The following is a 15,679-nucleotide window of genomic DNA, read 5'->3' on the forward strand; positions in this document are numbered from 1 at the left end:
AAATATACCATATTAGCAAATTTGATACGCACAAATGATATCAATTGGAAGTTAACAAAAACAATAAGAAGAGTCTAGCAACGGTATAAATGCAAATTCCAGACTATAATTGACAGCTGCGAAGGTCTTCAAGATTCCTTAAAAATTTTTAAATAAACACTTAAAACTAGAAAAAACGTTAACTGCGGTGGCACGAAAGCTATAACACCCTTCAAAAATACAAAACATTCCTTACAAGAAATTGATTTTGATCAGTCAGTTTGTACGGCAGCTATAGTGACGCGATCTGAATAATTTCTTCAGAGGTTACAACGTTGTCATGCCAAATTTTGTGAAAATATCTCGTAAACTGACAAAATTTTTCATACAAGCACTCGATTCCGACCGTACAGTCTAGGTGATCCGATCTGAACAATTTTTTCGAAGATTCCACCGTTGACGTATTGAATAACACATAGCAACGTTGTTCAAGATATCTCGTTGAATTAAAAAGTTTTCTATACAAGAACCTGATGTAAATTGTATGACGGCTATTTGCTAAAGTAGTCCGATATCAACGGTTCCGACAAAATTTCAGATTGATATCTCAAAAAATGACGGACTATTTCGCGTATACTCTTATACAGATAGACAGACATGGTTAAATCGAATTAGCTCTTCGCGCTGATCATTTATATTATATACATATATACTTTATAAGGTCTCCGACATTACCTTTTAGGTATTACAAACATCAAGACAAAATTAATATACCCTGTTCAAGGTATAAAAAGACCAGGTATGGTTGAACAAGTCGCCTCCTTTCTTGTAGATTCCATTGAGGCAGAGGAAAGAACAGACTGCATATAGACTGTGGAAACAGTTTTTAAACTTTCCTAAAGGTTATTTCATATACAGAAACCTTAAAAAGAGATCAAAAATGGTTGAACTCGTTACCTTATTATTTAGTTGGAGCAGTATACATGCTCAACATCGGACATTTTTTCCTGTTGCTTTAAGCCATTCTTTAGACTTAACATTTGTTTTTCTAATTTGTTTTATTTCTTTTTATTTTTATTTTTTTAATGTGACGGGGAGCAATACTAACGTTCTAACCGCTAATTTCTTTCACTTTGCCTTTTGTCACTTACTGATTCACATTGCATAATACAACAATTGCAACAACTAGACGCCATATTAATGATTTACATCTTCAAAGTTTTTTTCTTTCTTCACGGCGTGTAACTGTACACATGCTCTCTAATATAAAGACTGGAATAAATCATAATTTACTTAAATGAACGCTAGCGCATAATCTGCGAACTGAGCTAGCTGGATGCAAAGCATTTCCTTTCCATATACATATAAGAGCGACTGCGTACAGGTTATATTTATTAAAATCAACATACAATCCGACAGTCATATGAAACTATAAGTAGCTACTGGTAATTTGCAGATACGTCAAGAATAGCAAAGAGTTCAAAGTCTGCAAAACACTCACTATCTACACCCGCTTCAATATTTTTCACTGAACAACAGTTTAAAGCGCACTGTAAACAAACGAATGACCAATCGGAGTGCAGTAACTGCTGACAGCCGCGCAGAGAGCTACAAGTACATATGGGTAAGTGTGAGAGAGTTGAATGCTTTGAAGAGCATTCGAAGCTTGCGTGCTCTATTTGTGGGTGATCTTGCACTAATACAAGTAAGCACCACTGCGCAGAATTATCATAACATTTTTGTTAGAGTGAAGATACGTACACACAAACCCCGTAAAGAACACACACGATCAAAGCAAAGCTAATTCTTAATAGAATAATAATATTTAGATTTGTCAAGTAGCTCTTCAAGACTTACTGTCTAGAGACAATAAATGTAATAACTGTAAAATTACCGTAAATTGACACCCTCAGGTTCAACATGCTGCGAGTACGTTGATCAACATTTGACGAGCCACTTAGTGATATGCAACCGTGTTTAGCGGCTAATTTGTGCACGTAATACTTCGCAAAAAAAGTACAATAAAAAACTATAACAATCTAGACGACGTACGACGAGCACTATGCATGATGCAGCGGCATATGTATTTATTTAGTATAAATTTAGAACTAACGGGTAATAAGATGCAAAGTAACGGTCTAAGTTAAATCAGTTATAATTCGCGTGCGAACGCGTAAGCAACGGAGGCGCTCGTGGTTAGTGAAGTGATCGTGCGGTGAAATAAGTGAAAGTGTTTGCAAAAGTGGAAAAAAGGACGTTCTTGAAGGACTCTACCTACAAATGACTCTGCAAAAGTGTTTGTTTAGTATTTTATAACGTGTATCAAAGACACTTTTGTGTGTGTGTGTGTGTTTTTTTTTCAATAAAAAATAAAATAATTGCAATTTCCATTTTTTCACGCCGTTCGACATGTCGGCCAAAATGAATGTGGACGAAGTGCGCATTAGCCTTCAACGCTTCGGTTGGCCCGATTATGTGGTGTTCGTTTTAATGTTAACCAGCTGTGCGGTGATCGGTATTTATTTTGCGCTGCAAATGCGTCGTGAGGCGAAGTCACGCAAATCGCTTACAACAGAAGATGCCGAGGATGCTTATTTGGTGGGCGGCAGAAATATGAAGATTTTTCCGATCGCCATGTCGCTGATTGCGAGGTTAGTTGTGAGTTATAGATATAATTGATACTAAATCTACTGGGTTTTGAAGACAAACTCAACCCACTTGGTTCTGATAATCGGTTCTTCCTCAAAACTCAATAGAATAGTAGAGTATGACTTTAACAAGATAAACATAATATCTTATAAAAAAACTAGCGGTGAACACAAGGTAAAAGCTAGTAGTCCAAGAATAAAAAAGCATTAACGTCCAATGATATTATAGGCTCGGAAAAGAAAGATATTATCATGATTTATGAGATCTCTTAAATAAGTTCATTAAGCTTAAGTTCCTTTCCGCGCGATCCATACTAATGCAAGTAAGTTATAATTATCCTTTCCTCTTGTGAATACAATATAAGTCTCGATATAATGAAGGACCTCTGGCAAAATTTAGTGCGATGAACAACTTTGCTGCTCCCTTTCTTAGGCAGTTAACTATTATATCTCTGAGCATAAGTGTTCGGCCTTTCAATATAGAAAATAAATCTACAATACTATCGACTTTTTTATACAGTTTTGAAGTAAAGACAAGCAACAGTAAAAAGAATTCGAAGCCATGAAAGGTTTTATATTTTTCGGGGTCAGTGTTAAGTTAGCTAATATTTTGTTAGTTGAGGTTCTAAATCTGACCCGATCTTCGATCACACACAACCACACTTAGAGAGCCCTAAACAAGTCCGCTATGGTTGCGAAAAACTGCTTATGATCAATCTAAACCCTCTTACTTATATTATACCATCAAAACGACTTGAATCCATACCAAACACGGTTAGACGTTAGATTTCTATTCCAGCTAGATTGCTTTAATGGCTAAGGTTATGAGATTACTAATGTTTCCCCCTAATCTAGCGAAAGCTGGAGAATACAAAGGAAAGTGCTGAGCTGATTCTAGCTCATTTTCATCGTAAGAACTTCATCCACAAGCATCTGGCAAGTTTTTTAGACTCACCGTATGAATGTCCTTGGGGCAGTGCCTGGGTAAAAGTGAATTAGCGAAAAAGGTTTATTGCTTAAGGCGAGGAGCTCACTAGATGTCATGCTATTTATCAGGGCCTTGCAAATACGCAAGTATTGAGCTGGAATGAGCGATCAATAAGCTTACGCGATCGGGGATCACCCACAGCTACAATAAAGCAATAAAATTATCGAATCGGATCGCTTTCGTACAATTAAACGTTTGAGCAGCACTTTACTTCGCGAGCTAATAGAAATATCCCCCTTTTATGCATAATTTATTTTAATTAAATTAAAACTGAGTTACAGTAGGGGGTTCTCAATCACGTGGAATTGATTGCGAGTAATTTAGAACAATGTTTGGTATTAATAATTTTTTAAAGAATTACTGATTATTTTTAATTCGTTAACAATTTTTTTTAGACAGACCTGGCAGAGTTGCCAATCTAGCTGATTCAATTTATAAGTTTTTTTGGTTTTTTTTTTATTTTGCATGACATAAAATAATGGAATAAATAAATGTGGAAAAAGAACAAAAAAAGACGAATCCTGGTAAAAAATATGTCGAATCGAACATGCGACTAGTATAGTTCAAGCAAGTAGACGAGAGTTTTCGTACAAAGCATAATATCCGAAATGTATATCATTTACTCTCCAATACCCAAGTTTAGTTTAGTTATATATTGGAATGAAGCTGCTGAATCGAAAATTATATAACTAAAAATATTATACAATTTATTTAAACATAAGGCGTTAAAGAATAAAAATAAATAAGTATGTACGATATGGTCTAAATAAGGTAGTGGAAGGGCAGTATCCTGTTCAAGCGGAATTTAGAAAGACCAAAAACTAGAGAATATTTGCCCTTGTTGGCTAAAAAAGTCCACACAAAAGTCTTATATATGAACAAACGATTCCAAGAGAATTTAGTTAACTAACTTATTTAACTGAAATTTATAAAAGAAACGAAAAGTGACAATATGAACACAGAATTGGAACTAATTATTCAAAAAAGCTGCCACCCATTAAAAAAAAGTAAGAAAACTTACGCAACATAAATTTCTTTTATAATATGGGTCTTAAATAAAAAAGTTTGAAGAAAGTGTCCAATTTTGAAAATATTTTAAGAACATTTTCCACATGTTTATAAAATATTTTAAACAATAATTAGATACACCAGTTTTAAAACCAAAGCAGCCGCACCAAATATATTATATTTAGGAAAACTCATTATTGAAAATATATTTTTAAGGAGCTTTGCCAACTATTTAAAATTTTTAAGGGCAATAATAATGATTAAACAAATGGTTTTTAAAGAAACACACAACTGAAAAAATTTTGATATTAGTAGTGCCACCCGTTTAAAACAGCACTCTTCTGAAACATGGGTATAAAAAAGTTTAGTATAAAATAACTTAAAAGTGCTTACAGTTGAAACTATTCTTACAAACGCCTTGCCACCTGCTTAAAAACTTAAATAACATAAAGAAAAATTATAATAAAAACAAGAAAAAACGTTAACTTCGGTTGCGCCGAAGCTATAATACCCTTCACAAACACAAAGGCCCCTTACAAGAACTTGATTCCGAACGTTCAATTTGTATGGCAGCTATATGATATAGTGATCTGATCTGACCAATTTCTGTGGAGAATAATTTGTTGCCTTAAGCAATAACTCGTGCCTAATTTCGTGAAGATACCTCGTAAAATAAAAAAATGTTCCATGCAAGCACGTTACTCCGATCGTTCAGTTAATATGGCAGCTATATGCTACAGTCATCCGATCCATACATTTTCTTCGGAGATCAGATTAATGCTTTAAATAATAATACATGCCAAATTTTGTGAAGATACCTCGTCAAATGAAAGAGTTTTCCATACAAACACTTGATTCCTATTGTTCAGTTTGTATGGCAGTTATATGCTATAGTGGTCCGATATCGGCCGTTCCGACAAATGAGCAGCTTCTTGCTAAGAAAAAGACTTGTTCAAAATTTCAGATCAATATCTCAAAAAGTGAGGGACTAGTTCGCGTATATACAGACGGACGGACGGACGGACATGGCTAAATCAACTCAGCTCGTCACGGTGATCATTTATATATTATATATTCTTTATATGCTCTCCGCCGTTTCCTTCTGGGTGTTACAAACTTCGTGGCAAACTTAATATACCCTGTTCAGGGTATAGCAATCATTTCAATACGCGCATCAAACGAAGCAGAGTTAAGAATAATATCTCTGAGAGAAATTTCTCAGAAGGGTTGCCATTTTTCAGAAATTTGTTGTCAAATAAGTTTAGCACGTTTAAAATTTTTCAAAATTTATTGAGCATAAAAAAAGTTAATGTTGCGTGCTGCTGAAACTTTTTTCAAATGACTTGCCTCCTTTTTAAAAAAATTTAGTTTAAAAACAAATGATGTATATATGCTATCCGATTGTCTTTATATACGCGAACTAGTCCCTCAGTTTTTGAGATATCGATCTTAAAATTTCGCACACGTCCTCTCCTATCCAAAGGGCTGTTTATTTGTTAGAATTGTCCATATCAGAGTACTGTGCATATGGCTGTCGTACAAACTGACCGGTTAAGTTCTTGTAGAGAAAACAAGATATTTTCACGAAATTTAGAGAGTTCATAATCATTCAACTAAATTTGTACATATATTATCATCATATTTACATATTTATTTCAACAAGTTTCTACCTCAAGGTCTTAAAGGTGACAGCTGACACCAAAATCAGTGAGTCACTGACATAAGGTAATCAAACAATTTATGAGGGTGTAATTTGTGCGGCTTATGTAAATGCATATGAGTACATATAAAGATCTATATATATCTATATATAGGTGTCGAAATTTATTTCATAACAATTTGACAATGTTTGTAAAGATCGTATATGAAATATCACCCTCGTAGCAGCAACAAACGTTTGCGACCGATGCAATTTCATTTAGCATGCAACAAAATATGGTGCCATATGTATGTAGAGGAGTATATACATATGTATATGCTAGTATTTGTGTTTATAACATACACATACAGATATTTGCATAAATGTATATATAGCTAGTATATACAGACTTATATGCACAAACTTCACTCATAAAAATATCTTTGCAACTAACAAACGCAATAGATGCGGAGCGCAAGCTTCAAGCTATTTATACACATGAGTATTAAACCCCATTAATCTGCTTTACAAATCCGTACAACTTCCATACGATTTGCTTACAGTCGCTAAAGAAAGGCGTAATTTTGTGTTCCTTATGTGCCATAAGTATAGTATTTGAAGCAATTTAATAATTGTGTGGCAAATTAGACGCATTCGCGCACGAGCAGACAAACATACATACATACGTGTAAACATATATACACTCATCCACACACACACACACACGAAATAAAAACGTAGAAGGGGAAGCGACCCTGGTCCAATTGACAGCTACTAAACGCTGTATAGGTCAGCGACGGGCTTGTATGCAAAGTTGTCACTGTTCATTAAGAGCAGACTGAATTAAGATTTGACTGACGACCACTGATCGTTGTTGGTTTGGAAGCGGTTTGGGCTGCCATGCCTGAAGTGGAGAATGCGCCGGACCAACGGATGTTGGTGGGTGTATGCAACTATGCAAAGCAAACAAAAAAAAAAAATTTACAATAAAAAATTACAACACAAAATGCGAATGACTGACAGCGCAGTGAATGATAATACACAAATTGAATTTTAGCTAAAAATAAATCGCGCTCAACTAGGCAAATAAAGTAATGTGCAAAAAAGTAGAAAAAAACTCAAACGAAAGAATTAAGTGGAAAATACGGGCGTAATTTAATAAGTGTCGTAAACTATATGATATTAATAAACGAAGATTTGTTATAAATTTAGTTGGCGCTCCATTTGTGGTATTTGTAAGAGTTCTATAAATATAATATATAGCTATATATTGTATATAAGGCACGAAATATCCGCCGAGAGTGCTTAATTTTGTAAATATAGCAAAGTAGTGAACACAGAAATAGTCAATAAATTAAAATTGTGTTACTCGGAATCCTCGGGATTCCGCAAATTTTCGGGATTACAGAAATTTGTAATGTTTTCTCTTATAAAAGCGGAAAAACCAGTCAATAAATTTATATATGGTTTTTACACATTTTAGTGCAAAAATGTCGTGATTTTTATAAATATTTTCTAAATCTTCGCGATGGTAGCTCAAGTAAAAATATTAAATAAAAACGGGTACTAACTACCACTTCACTGTACATTAATTAATGTTTGTTAATACTTAATTTTATCATGTTTTATTTTTCTTACATGAGTTTTCGGGATCCCGAAAATTTGCGGGATTACAGCAAATTTCTAATTTTATCTTTTTATGAAAGCCTAAAAACCTCTCAATAAATGTTTATTTGAATTTTAAAATATCAGTAAATTTCATGCTATTTAGTTTTTCTAAATCTTCGGGATAGTACACTAAATATGTAATTTTTAAAAACAAACGGTTGCTGCTTGTCATTTAATTGTCACACCAACTTCATATTATACTGCGTCATTCTACTTACTGGCTCTTAAATTTTCTTCCCTACTCTATTATATTACTATTCCGCAGTTTTCGGGATCAGTCAAATATTGGATATAACTTCATTACACAAAACATTTTATTGCACATAAATTATTGATTTTTAATACAGTACTTTTCATCATTATAATATCTGACATTTTTTTCAATGAGTTTTCGGGATACCGAAAATATACCATACATATACAAATGTATGTAATTATGTATTTTTTTAATCCTTCTGTTTATAAAATACTTCAATCAATAACTTCATTGCTTTACCACAGTATGTATAATTAGTGGTTTTTCACTTGCGGGATCCAAAAATTTGTTATGCAGCTTCATAATTATAAAACTTTCAGTAATTTGTCACTATAGTGCTTTGTTGTTGTCGAAACTGCCTAGCTTAACAATATAAGTACATTTTCTTTTGTTTTTAAATAAACATACCGTATATGAAATACTTTTTTTCCTCTAGCCTATTACTTTTTATTTTTGACTGCCGTGCTTTCAGATCTCGGAAGTTTGATGAATTAGATCATTTTGCATATGTATACCCTGAATTTATATTAAGTTTGCCACGAAGTTTGTAACACCCAGTAGGAAACATCGAAGACTCTATAAAATATATACATAGATGATAAGCATGATGAGCTGAGTTGATTTAGCCATGTCCATCTGTCTATCCGTCTGTCTGTCCGTCTGTCTGTATATATACAAACTAGTCCCTCAGTTTTAAAGCTATCGATTTGAAATTTGCACCTGTCCTATGCTCAACAAGAAGATGCTCATTTGTCGGAATGGCCGATATCGGACCACTAAAGCATATAGCTGCCATATAAATTGAACGATCGTAATCAAGTTCTTGTAAGGAGCCTTTGTATTTCTGAAGGGTATTATAGCTTCGGTGCAAGCGAAGTTAACGTTTTTTCTTGTTTTTCTTTTGTTCATTTACAAAATATATAGTAATTTATCGCTGAAATTCTTCTCTAAATAGTAGCAATTAAAATTCGTATACGTATATCCGGAATCCCGAAAGTTTTCGGGATTTTTTCATCTTTTTGTTCATATGCAATACATATTTATTTCTCGCTAAAATTCTTCTTCCTACTTAAACATTTTAAAACTACAATTTCTATATGTATTTTCGGAATTCCGAAAATTTTCGAAACAATTTCATTAAAAAAAGGGCTTACGTGTGTTAATCAATATTTTCCATTAATTTGTTTAATATATATATGGATATTATTTGGGGATCCCGAAATATTTTGGGACGATAAAAATTTTTAAGGTTTTTGCTTGTTAATAAATTTTCTTATCCACTTACTCTATAAATGGTAATTTAATCATTATTATTGTAACGTATGTATAACGATTATATAATTCATAGCATATGTATGTACCTACATACATTTATATTTATATATGCACACACATACATGTGTACATATGAACACGTGTACTAAATGTATGTGCAGAAAAAAAGCATTTAAAAAGTTAAACTAATCTCCAAAAAACAAAAAAAAAAAAATTTGCCATGAAAAAATTTGAATTATTTTCGCATTGGCATATATTGATCAGAGAATTTTTAATTTCAATCTTATGGCATGCAAACCTATCGCTGTGAAATTAAAAGTTATAAAAATAAAAAATAAAATAACAAAAATATTTATTCGAGGCACGTATGAAAGCCCTTTGTCAAAGCGAGCGTTGAAAACTGCGGGCGAAAACCTTGCATACATATTAACATATGGTATTTACAAAACAGCTACTGAGTGTGAAACTGACAGCGGTATATACATATGTACATATACCAAAATAGCTTTAATTTATTTCAGTAAAATATTTTAAGTTTGAGGCATTCCCAGTTCAAACAAAAGCACGTTGTTAGTGTATTCATAGTTCATAAACTAAATTTATGAACCGATTTTAATGTTTTTAAAATATATTTTGTTATACTTGGACAATTTAAGAAAATTATAAAGTTAGCACCTGTTTGAAATTACTTAACTAAAAAGAAAAAATACAATACAAGAAAGCAACGAAAACATAATATATAATTACTGGGAGGATTTTCATGAGGGTTGCCACTTGTTTAAAAGCAACTATATTTTTGCAATTTAATAAACTAAGAAGTTAAAGATATTATATTAGCGTAAAAAATTTTTTTTTTTTTTGGAAAAGCTGCCACCTGAAGGAAAAACTTGTTTAGTTAAAATAATTAGATAACCATTAATAAAATGTATAATTATGTAAAGTATAAGTAAAAAGGTTTAAAAGACCTCAATTGAAATTAAATTTCGGAAAATATTGCCATCTGTTTAAAAAATGTATTTTATAAAAATAATTTTATGATAAGAAAATTTAATAGAGTTGAAAAAATTTAATAAAGCTTGGGTTTGAAAAAAAATTTTCAGAGTGGTTGCCACTTGTTTAAAGATTTGCGACTAAATAATTGGCGTATAAACAAATTATATTGCAATATTTACAGTATTTATAACACTTTGAAGTGTAGTCGTATGCTTACGACGCATCCGAAAAACTTATTATAATTTTTTCTTACATTATGAACAGACCTATATAAGGCAGGAATATCTTTTTTCATTGGCATATATTCTGCGGTTTAACTATTTTGTTTCTTTTTTAAGAGAAAATATTTAAAAGCATAGTAGAGAAAAATAATTGTAACTATAATGGAAAAGAAGCTGCAAAAATATTACCCCAATAAAAGGCCTTTTAATCGAGAGTGCATAAGAAAGGTTTCGAAATGTATATTATTATTTTCAAATACTGCTACGATTCAAGCTCATTAGTTCCAGAAGCATTTACAGTTATATCGATTAGGCGAAACCTTCTTGTATTTCAAAGTGTCAAATTAGATAATGATTTAGTTATCTACGGCTATTATAGGACCAAAATCGCTAGGTTGCTTGGTTGTTTACTTCGAAAAAGCAGACCTTGGAGCAGACCAAGCCAAAAAACTCTGCGATCTATGAACCAATGAAAGAAAACGTGAGAGAACCACTTTGAGTTTCATAAAGTACCTATTTTCTAAACCTTGTCTAAATTTTTTGATTGCCATTTTATTTCAACCAAAGCTGAACTTCTTTTAAATAAAACTTCGACCTATTCCCGCAAACCTTTTCTAAAACAATTAATTTCTGGCCTAGATCTAAAAATTACTTTAGAGATTATTAAAGAATTTTAGTTGACTTATCGAGCATCATACGTATTCTAACCACAAAATTTTGAACTGATTTTTACAGTTTCATATCTGGCATAACGCTGTTGGGCACACCAACAGAAGTATATCTCTTCGGCACACAGTATCTCTATATCATGGGCTCGTTGGTGATCATGGGCTTCGTGCTTTACTATTTCTTCCTGCCAGTATTCCATGATCTCAAACTAATATCCACATATCAGGTAAGAAAATTGGCTCTATTTTATAGTGCTTAAGTCTATACTTTTTATACGTTTTCTACCGTTAGTATTTGGAGTCGCGTTACGATCGGCGAATGCGTCTCTTCGGTTCTGTGCTCTTCATGTTTGGATCGGTGAGTAAGATTAAAGAAAAAATGCACATATAGCAAGTATAGAGCACTTCGTCACTTTTCTCGCTATTTTCAGTTATTATGGCTGCCAATTGTCATTTATGTCCCCGCACTGGCCTTCAATCAGGCCACGGGCGTTAATATACATCTAGTAACGCCGATCGTTTGTCTAGTGTGCATTTTCTACACCTGTGTGGTAAGTAGACAGCACTGACGAAACGGGATTTCTATTTAGAAATTACTGTTCTCTTTGGTTAGGGCGGCCTGAAAGCTGTCGTTTGGACTGATGTTGTGCAGACTATCATTATGTTCGGCGCCATGGTTTTGATCATAGTCAAGGGCACCATTGATGTAGGTGGTTTTGGTGAGGTTTATCGAAAAGCGAAAGAGAGCGGACGCATTGAGACACCGAAGTAAGTTTTTTGTTACTACTCTTCATTTTTTATCGATCTACTATCAGCTATTACTTTCCGCAGTTTCACCTTTGATCTCACCGAACGTTACACCGTCTACTCGCTCTTTATTGGCGGCGTCGCTCATTGGTTAAAATCGAATGCGATCAGTCAGAATATGATTCAACGCTATCTCTCGCTACCAAACATGAAATCGGCGCGCACCGCGGTTTGCCTCTTCATATGCGGCGTGTTGACTTTTATTTGCCTTTGCGGCTACAGTGGTCTGCTTATCTATGCGACCTACCACGATTGCGATCCATTGCAAACAAAGGTTCGTTTAAAAAAAAAATGCTTTAGAGAACTTAGTCTAAATTTATATTTCCAGCTCGCTAAACGAAATGATCAACTATTGCCGCTACTTGTAATGGAAATACTGGGTGATTATCCCGGTTTGCCGGGCCTCTTCGTTGCTGGCGTCTTTAGCGCTGCGCTCTCTTCACTCTCCACTGGCTTGAATTCTATGTCGGCGGTGATGCTCGAGGACTTCTTCAAATCATTTGCAAAAAAGCCACTCACCGAGCGTCAGACCGCACTTATAATGCGTTTTGTTGTAATCATATTTGGTGCAATATGTGTGAGCTTGGTTTTTGTTGTAGAAAAACTTGGTACAGTGCTACAGTTGACCATAACTTTATCGTCCGTTGCGAATGGTCCACTCTTAGGTATATTCACGGCGGGTGTTATGGTGCCCTGGATTGAGGGAAAGGTTAGTGGTCAAATGAAAGCCTTGTGTAAGCTAAAAATTAATTGCCACCTTTGCTATTTACAATTTTTAGGGTGCTCTAGTTGGTGGCCTTAGCAGTCTCCTCTTCATGGCCTGGATGTGCATACGCGCTCAGGCAGATCTCGCTAGCGGCGCCGTGAGCTATCTGCGCAAGCCACATACCATAACGGGTTGCAATTATACCTTCGTAGATTTCGCTTCGATGAGTATGGTGGCCGAGAATATTACCGAGCACTCATCGACAGTGCATTTGGAGTGAGTCATATAGAAATTTTTGAAAAAATATTTACTAAGTATACTAAAAAAATAAATGATATGAAAATAAAATGGAATATAACAGCTATTTGCTAGAGTAATCCGATTTGATCCATTTCTTCGGAGTTTATAGTGATGCTTGGAACAATATTCTGTATTCCGAATTTCGTGAAGATGGCTTGTCAAATGAAAAGTTTTTCATACAGAGATATGACTTTGTTGGCAGCTACAAATATGCTATAATAGAGCTATTTCGATTCTAACAAAAGAGCAAGTTCTTGTGGAGAAAATGACATATACAAAATTTCAGACCGATAGCTCAAAAATTGAGGGACTAGCGTATATACAGACGGATAGAGAGACCGACAGACGGTCATTGCTAAATCGACTCAGCTCGTCACGCTTATCATTTATACATATGTGCCATATATATACACTATAGGGTCTTCAACCCTTCTGTGTGTTACAAACTTCGTGGCAAACTTAATATACCCTGTCCAGGGTACAAAAATTATAATTTTATAAATTTTTGTTTTCTTAATAAAATTATTAACTTTTTTCTGCAAAGCAATAAAAATATCCTCAAAACTCTTTCAACAGAAACGACACCTTCCACATCTACAATATCTCCTATCTCTTCTACACGATGTTCGGCTCGCTAATAACCATCGTGATCGGCTTGATCACCAGCTTTCTCTTGGGTGCAAATAAGCTGGAGAACATGGATACAATGTTACTGTCACCCTGTGTGCGACGCTGGGTTGATCGCTACAAAGCGCGAAGAGCGCTAAAAAATGGCGCACTACAACAAACCAAAACACCGGCAAAAGCGCTAGAAATGAACAAATTGAAATTAGCGAAACTCTCAGAGAAGCCTACGTAAAAGTAAAAGTAAGCGGTTACGAAGAGCGCCAGTGAAGGAAGAGAGCAGCTAATTTTAAGCTAAATTTTATTTATTGAAGGCTTAAGGCGAGCTACCAAAGAAAATTAGTGAAGAAATTAAGTTTAATATTAATTTAAAATGCGAAAGGAAGGCAAATATATATTTGTGTAGCTACATTAAGACGCCACTTTCTATATAAGCGTTTATATAAGTGAATTGTAAATACTATGCATTAGTAGACAAGTTATAGTGTTTAGCATTTTAAATAGCAATAAGCAAAGCTGCAAAAAAACTAATATTAAAATGTTCCTATAAATTATTGTAAATACAAATACAAATCATTCTCCCATCAATATTTGTTGCATTATTTCGGGTCTAATTACTACGATTATGTTACTAAAACCCCCACATACCGCTCCAACTAATACTTCAAAGCCTGCCTACGGGGCAATACCGGCACATACATTTATTTTTTTCGAAATCATTTATTGTGTTGTTTATTTTTGCCGCCTCAAACTATCCATAGCAGATTAGTTCTTTCACCCTAAATACGAAAAATGCCTACTGGCGCGGCAGACCCAGCGCTAACCTCAAACTAATGACCCGCATTTTGCGTATGCACCCCTCTTAATTGTTAACTAAACCCTTTTGCGCCGCTAAAAATTCGTCTTTCATCTTTTTTCGTTGCGTAGGCCGTCTGTACCATTCGGTTTGTATGCGAAAAAGGTGATTTTACTATTTGTTATGCAATGTTTTTGAAAGTTAATTGAAAATTTGTGTCTTTTTGACCAACAACAAGCTTCGTTGTTATTATAAGTAATTACTAGTTGTTTTTGTTTATTTGGTCTGCTGTCTTTGATTGTTGTGGTGTGTTATTTGTTTGTGGTTAGATAGAACTTAATTGAATAGTTAATTATTTGGGAAGATTTTAAGAGAATTGCAAAGGGAATAATTTTATTTCGATTTTCTAATAGTGGTAATGAATAGCAGCAAGTTGTCTGAGTCTCTGTTTTAGAGTCTATAACCTTGAAGTATGTGCTCTATAAATTTGCAAAGCAGCTGAATGCTAGTTCCATAAAAATGTATAAATGTTCTCATGATCCATATTTTTCACTAAACCACAAACAGTCCACAGTTGGGACGTTTTCACTCACACTTGGCATTAACTAATTGATGAGAGAGTAGTCTCTCGCAGTGGTGACACAAAATGCGTAAAAATGCCGAATGGCTTGACTTCGTTACATTTTCTTCGTCGATTTCTGGTTGTTATATGGCAATAACAAAAAAAAATGGTCTTCCGTGCAAATAACATATTCCCGGCCATCACATAGATGCAGGAAAATTTATAATTATAATTAAACCAATCAGAGCCTTACTAATGTGAGAAGCAATTTATTGTAGTAAGACCATAGTAGTTTCAACAATCACCCAGAAATTTTTTTTTGGTATTTTGACTTTCAGCACTTATTCAACTTAATAAAGTGAAAGCTGAATAAAGCGCTGAATACCAAAGTTATTTGAAAGCTTGGTAAAGAGTTTCAAAACTATTGTATTATTTGTCCATCATCGTTGCTATTGACGAACTTTCTACAAAAGAAATGCTAACGGCAACTAATCGAGGTTCCTATTGTTATGGTAGGGATACAAATGCTTTAAGACAAGAT

General features: G+C 34.0%; 1 protein-coding gene across 1 annotated transcript; it reads left to right on the plus strand.

The window, feature by feature from the left end:
• The first annotated feature begins 2,092 nt into the window (after positions 1-2,092).
• Positions 2,093-14,368, plus strand: rumpel. The gene is made up of 9 exons (XM_014231621.3): positions 2,093-2,630; positions 11,411-11,570; positions 11,636-11,701; positions 11,775-11,894; positions 11,957-12,111; positions 12,175-12,424; positions 12,479-12,859; positions 12,930-13,132; positions 13,733-14,368. Exons 1-9 carry the CDS (start codon positions 2,389-2,391, stop codon positions 14,013-14,015), a joined length of 1,860 nt encoding a protein of 619 aa, XP_014087096.1. The 5' UTR covers positions 2,093-2,388; the 3' UTR covers positions 14,016-14,368.
• Positions 14,369-15,679: the final 1,311 nt, after the last annotated feature.

This window comes from Bactrocera oleae, chromosome 5 (assembly GCF_042242935.1).
Source record: "Bactrocera oleae isolate idBacOlea1 chromosome 5, idBacOlea1, whole genome shotgun sequence".
NCBI classification, from domain to species: domain Eukaryota; kingdom Metazoa; phylum Arthropoda; class Insecta; order Diptera; family Tephritidae; genus Bactrocera; species Bactrocera oleae.

Coding starts and splice junctions, on each gene's coding strand:
- rumpel (XM_014231621.3), top strand. CDS start 2,389: ATGTCGGCCAAAATGAATGTGGACGAAGTGCGCATTAGCCTTCAACGC. Junction 12,425..12,478: donor GCGATCCATTGCAAACAAAG/GTTCGTTTAAAA, acceptor TTATATTTCCAG/CTCGCTAAACGAAATGATCA. Junction 12,860..12,929: donor TGCCCTGGATTGAGGGAAAG/GTTAGTGGTCAA, acceptor TACAATTTTTAG/GGTGCTCTAGTTGGTGGCCT.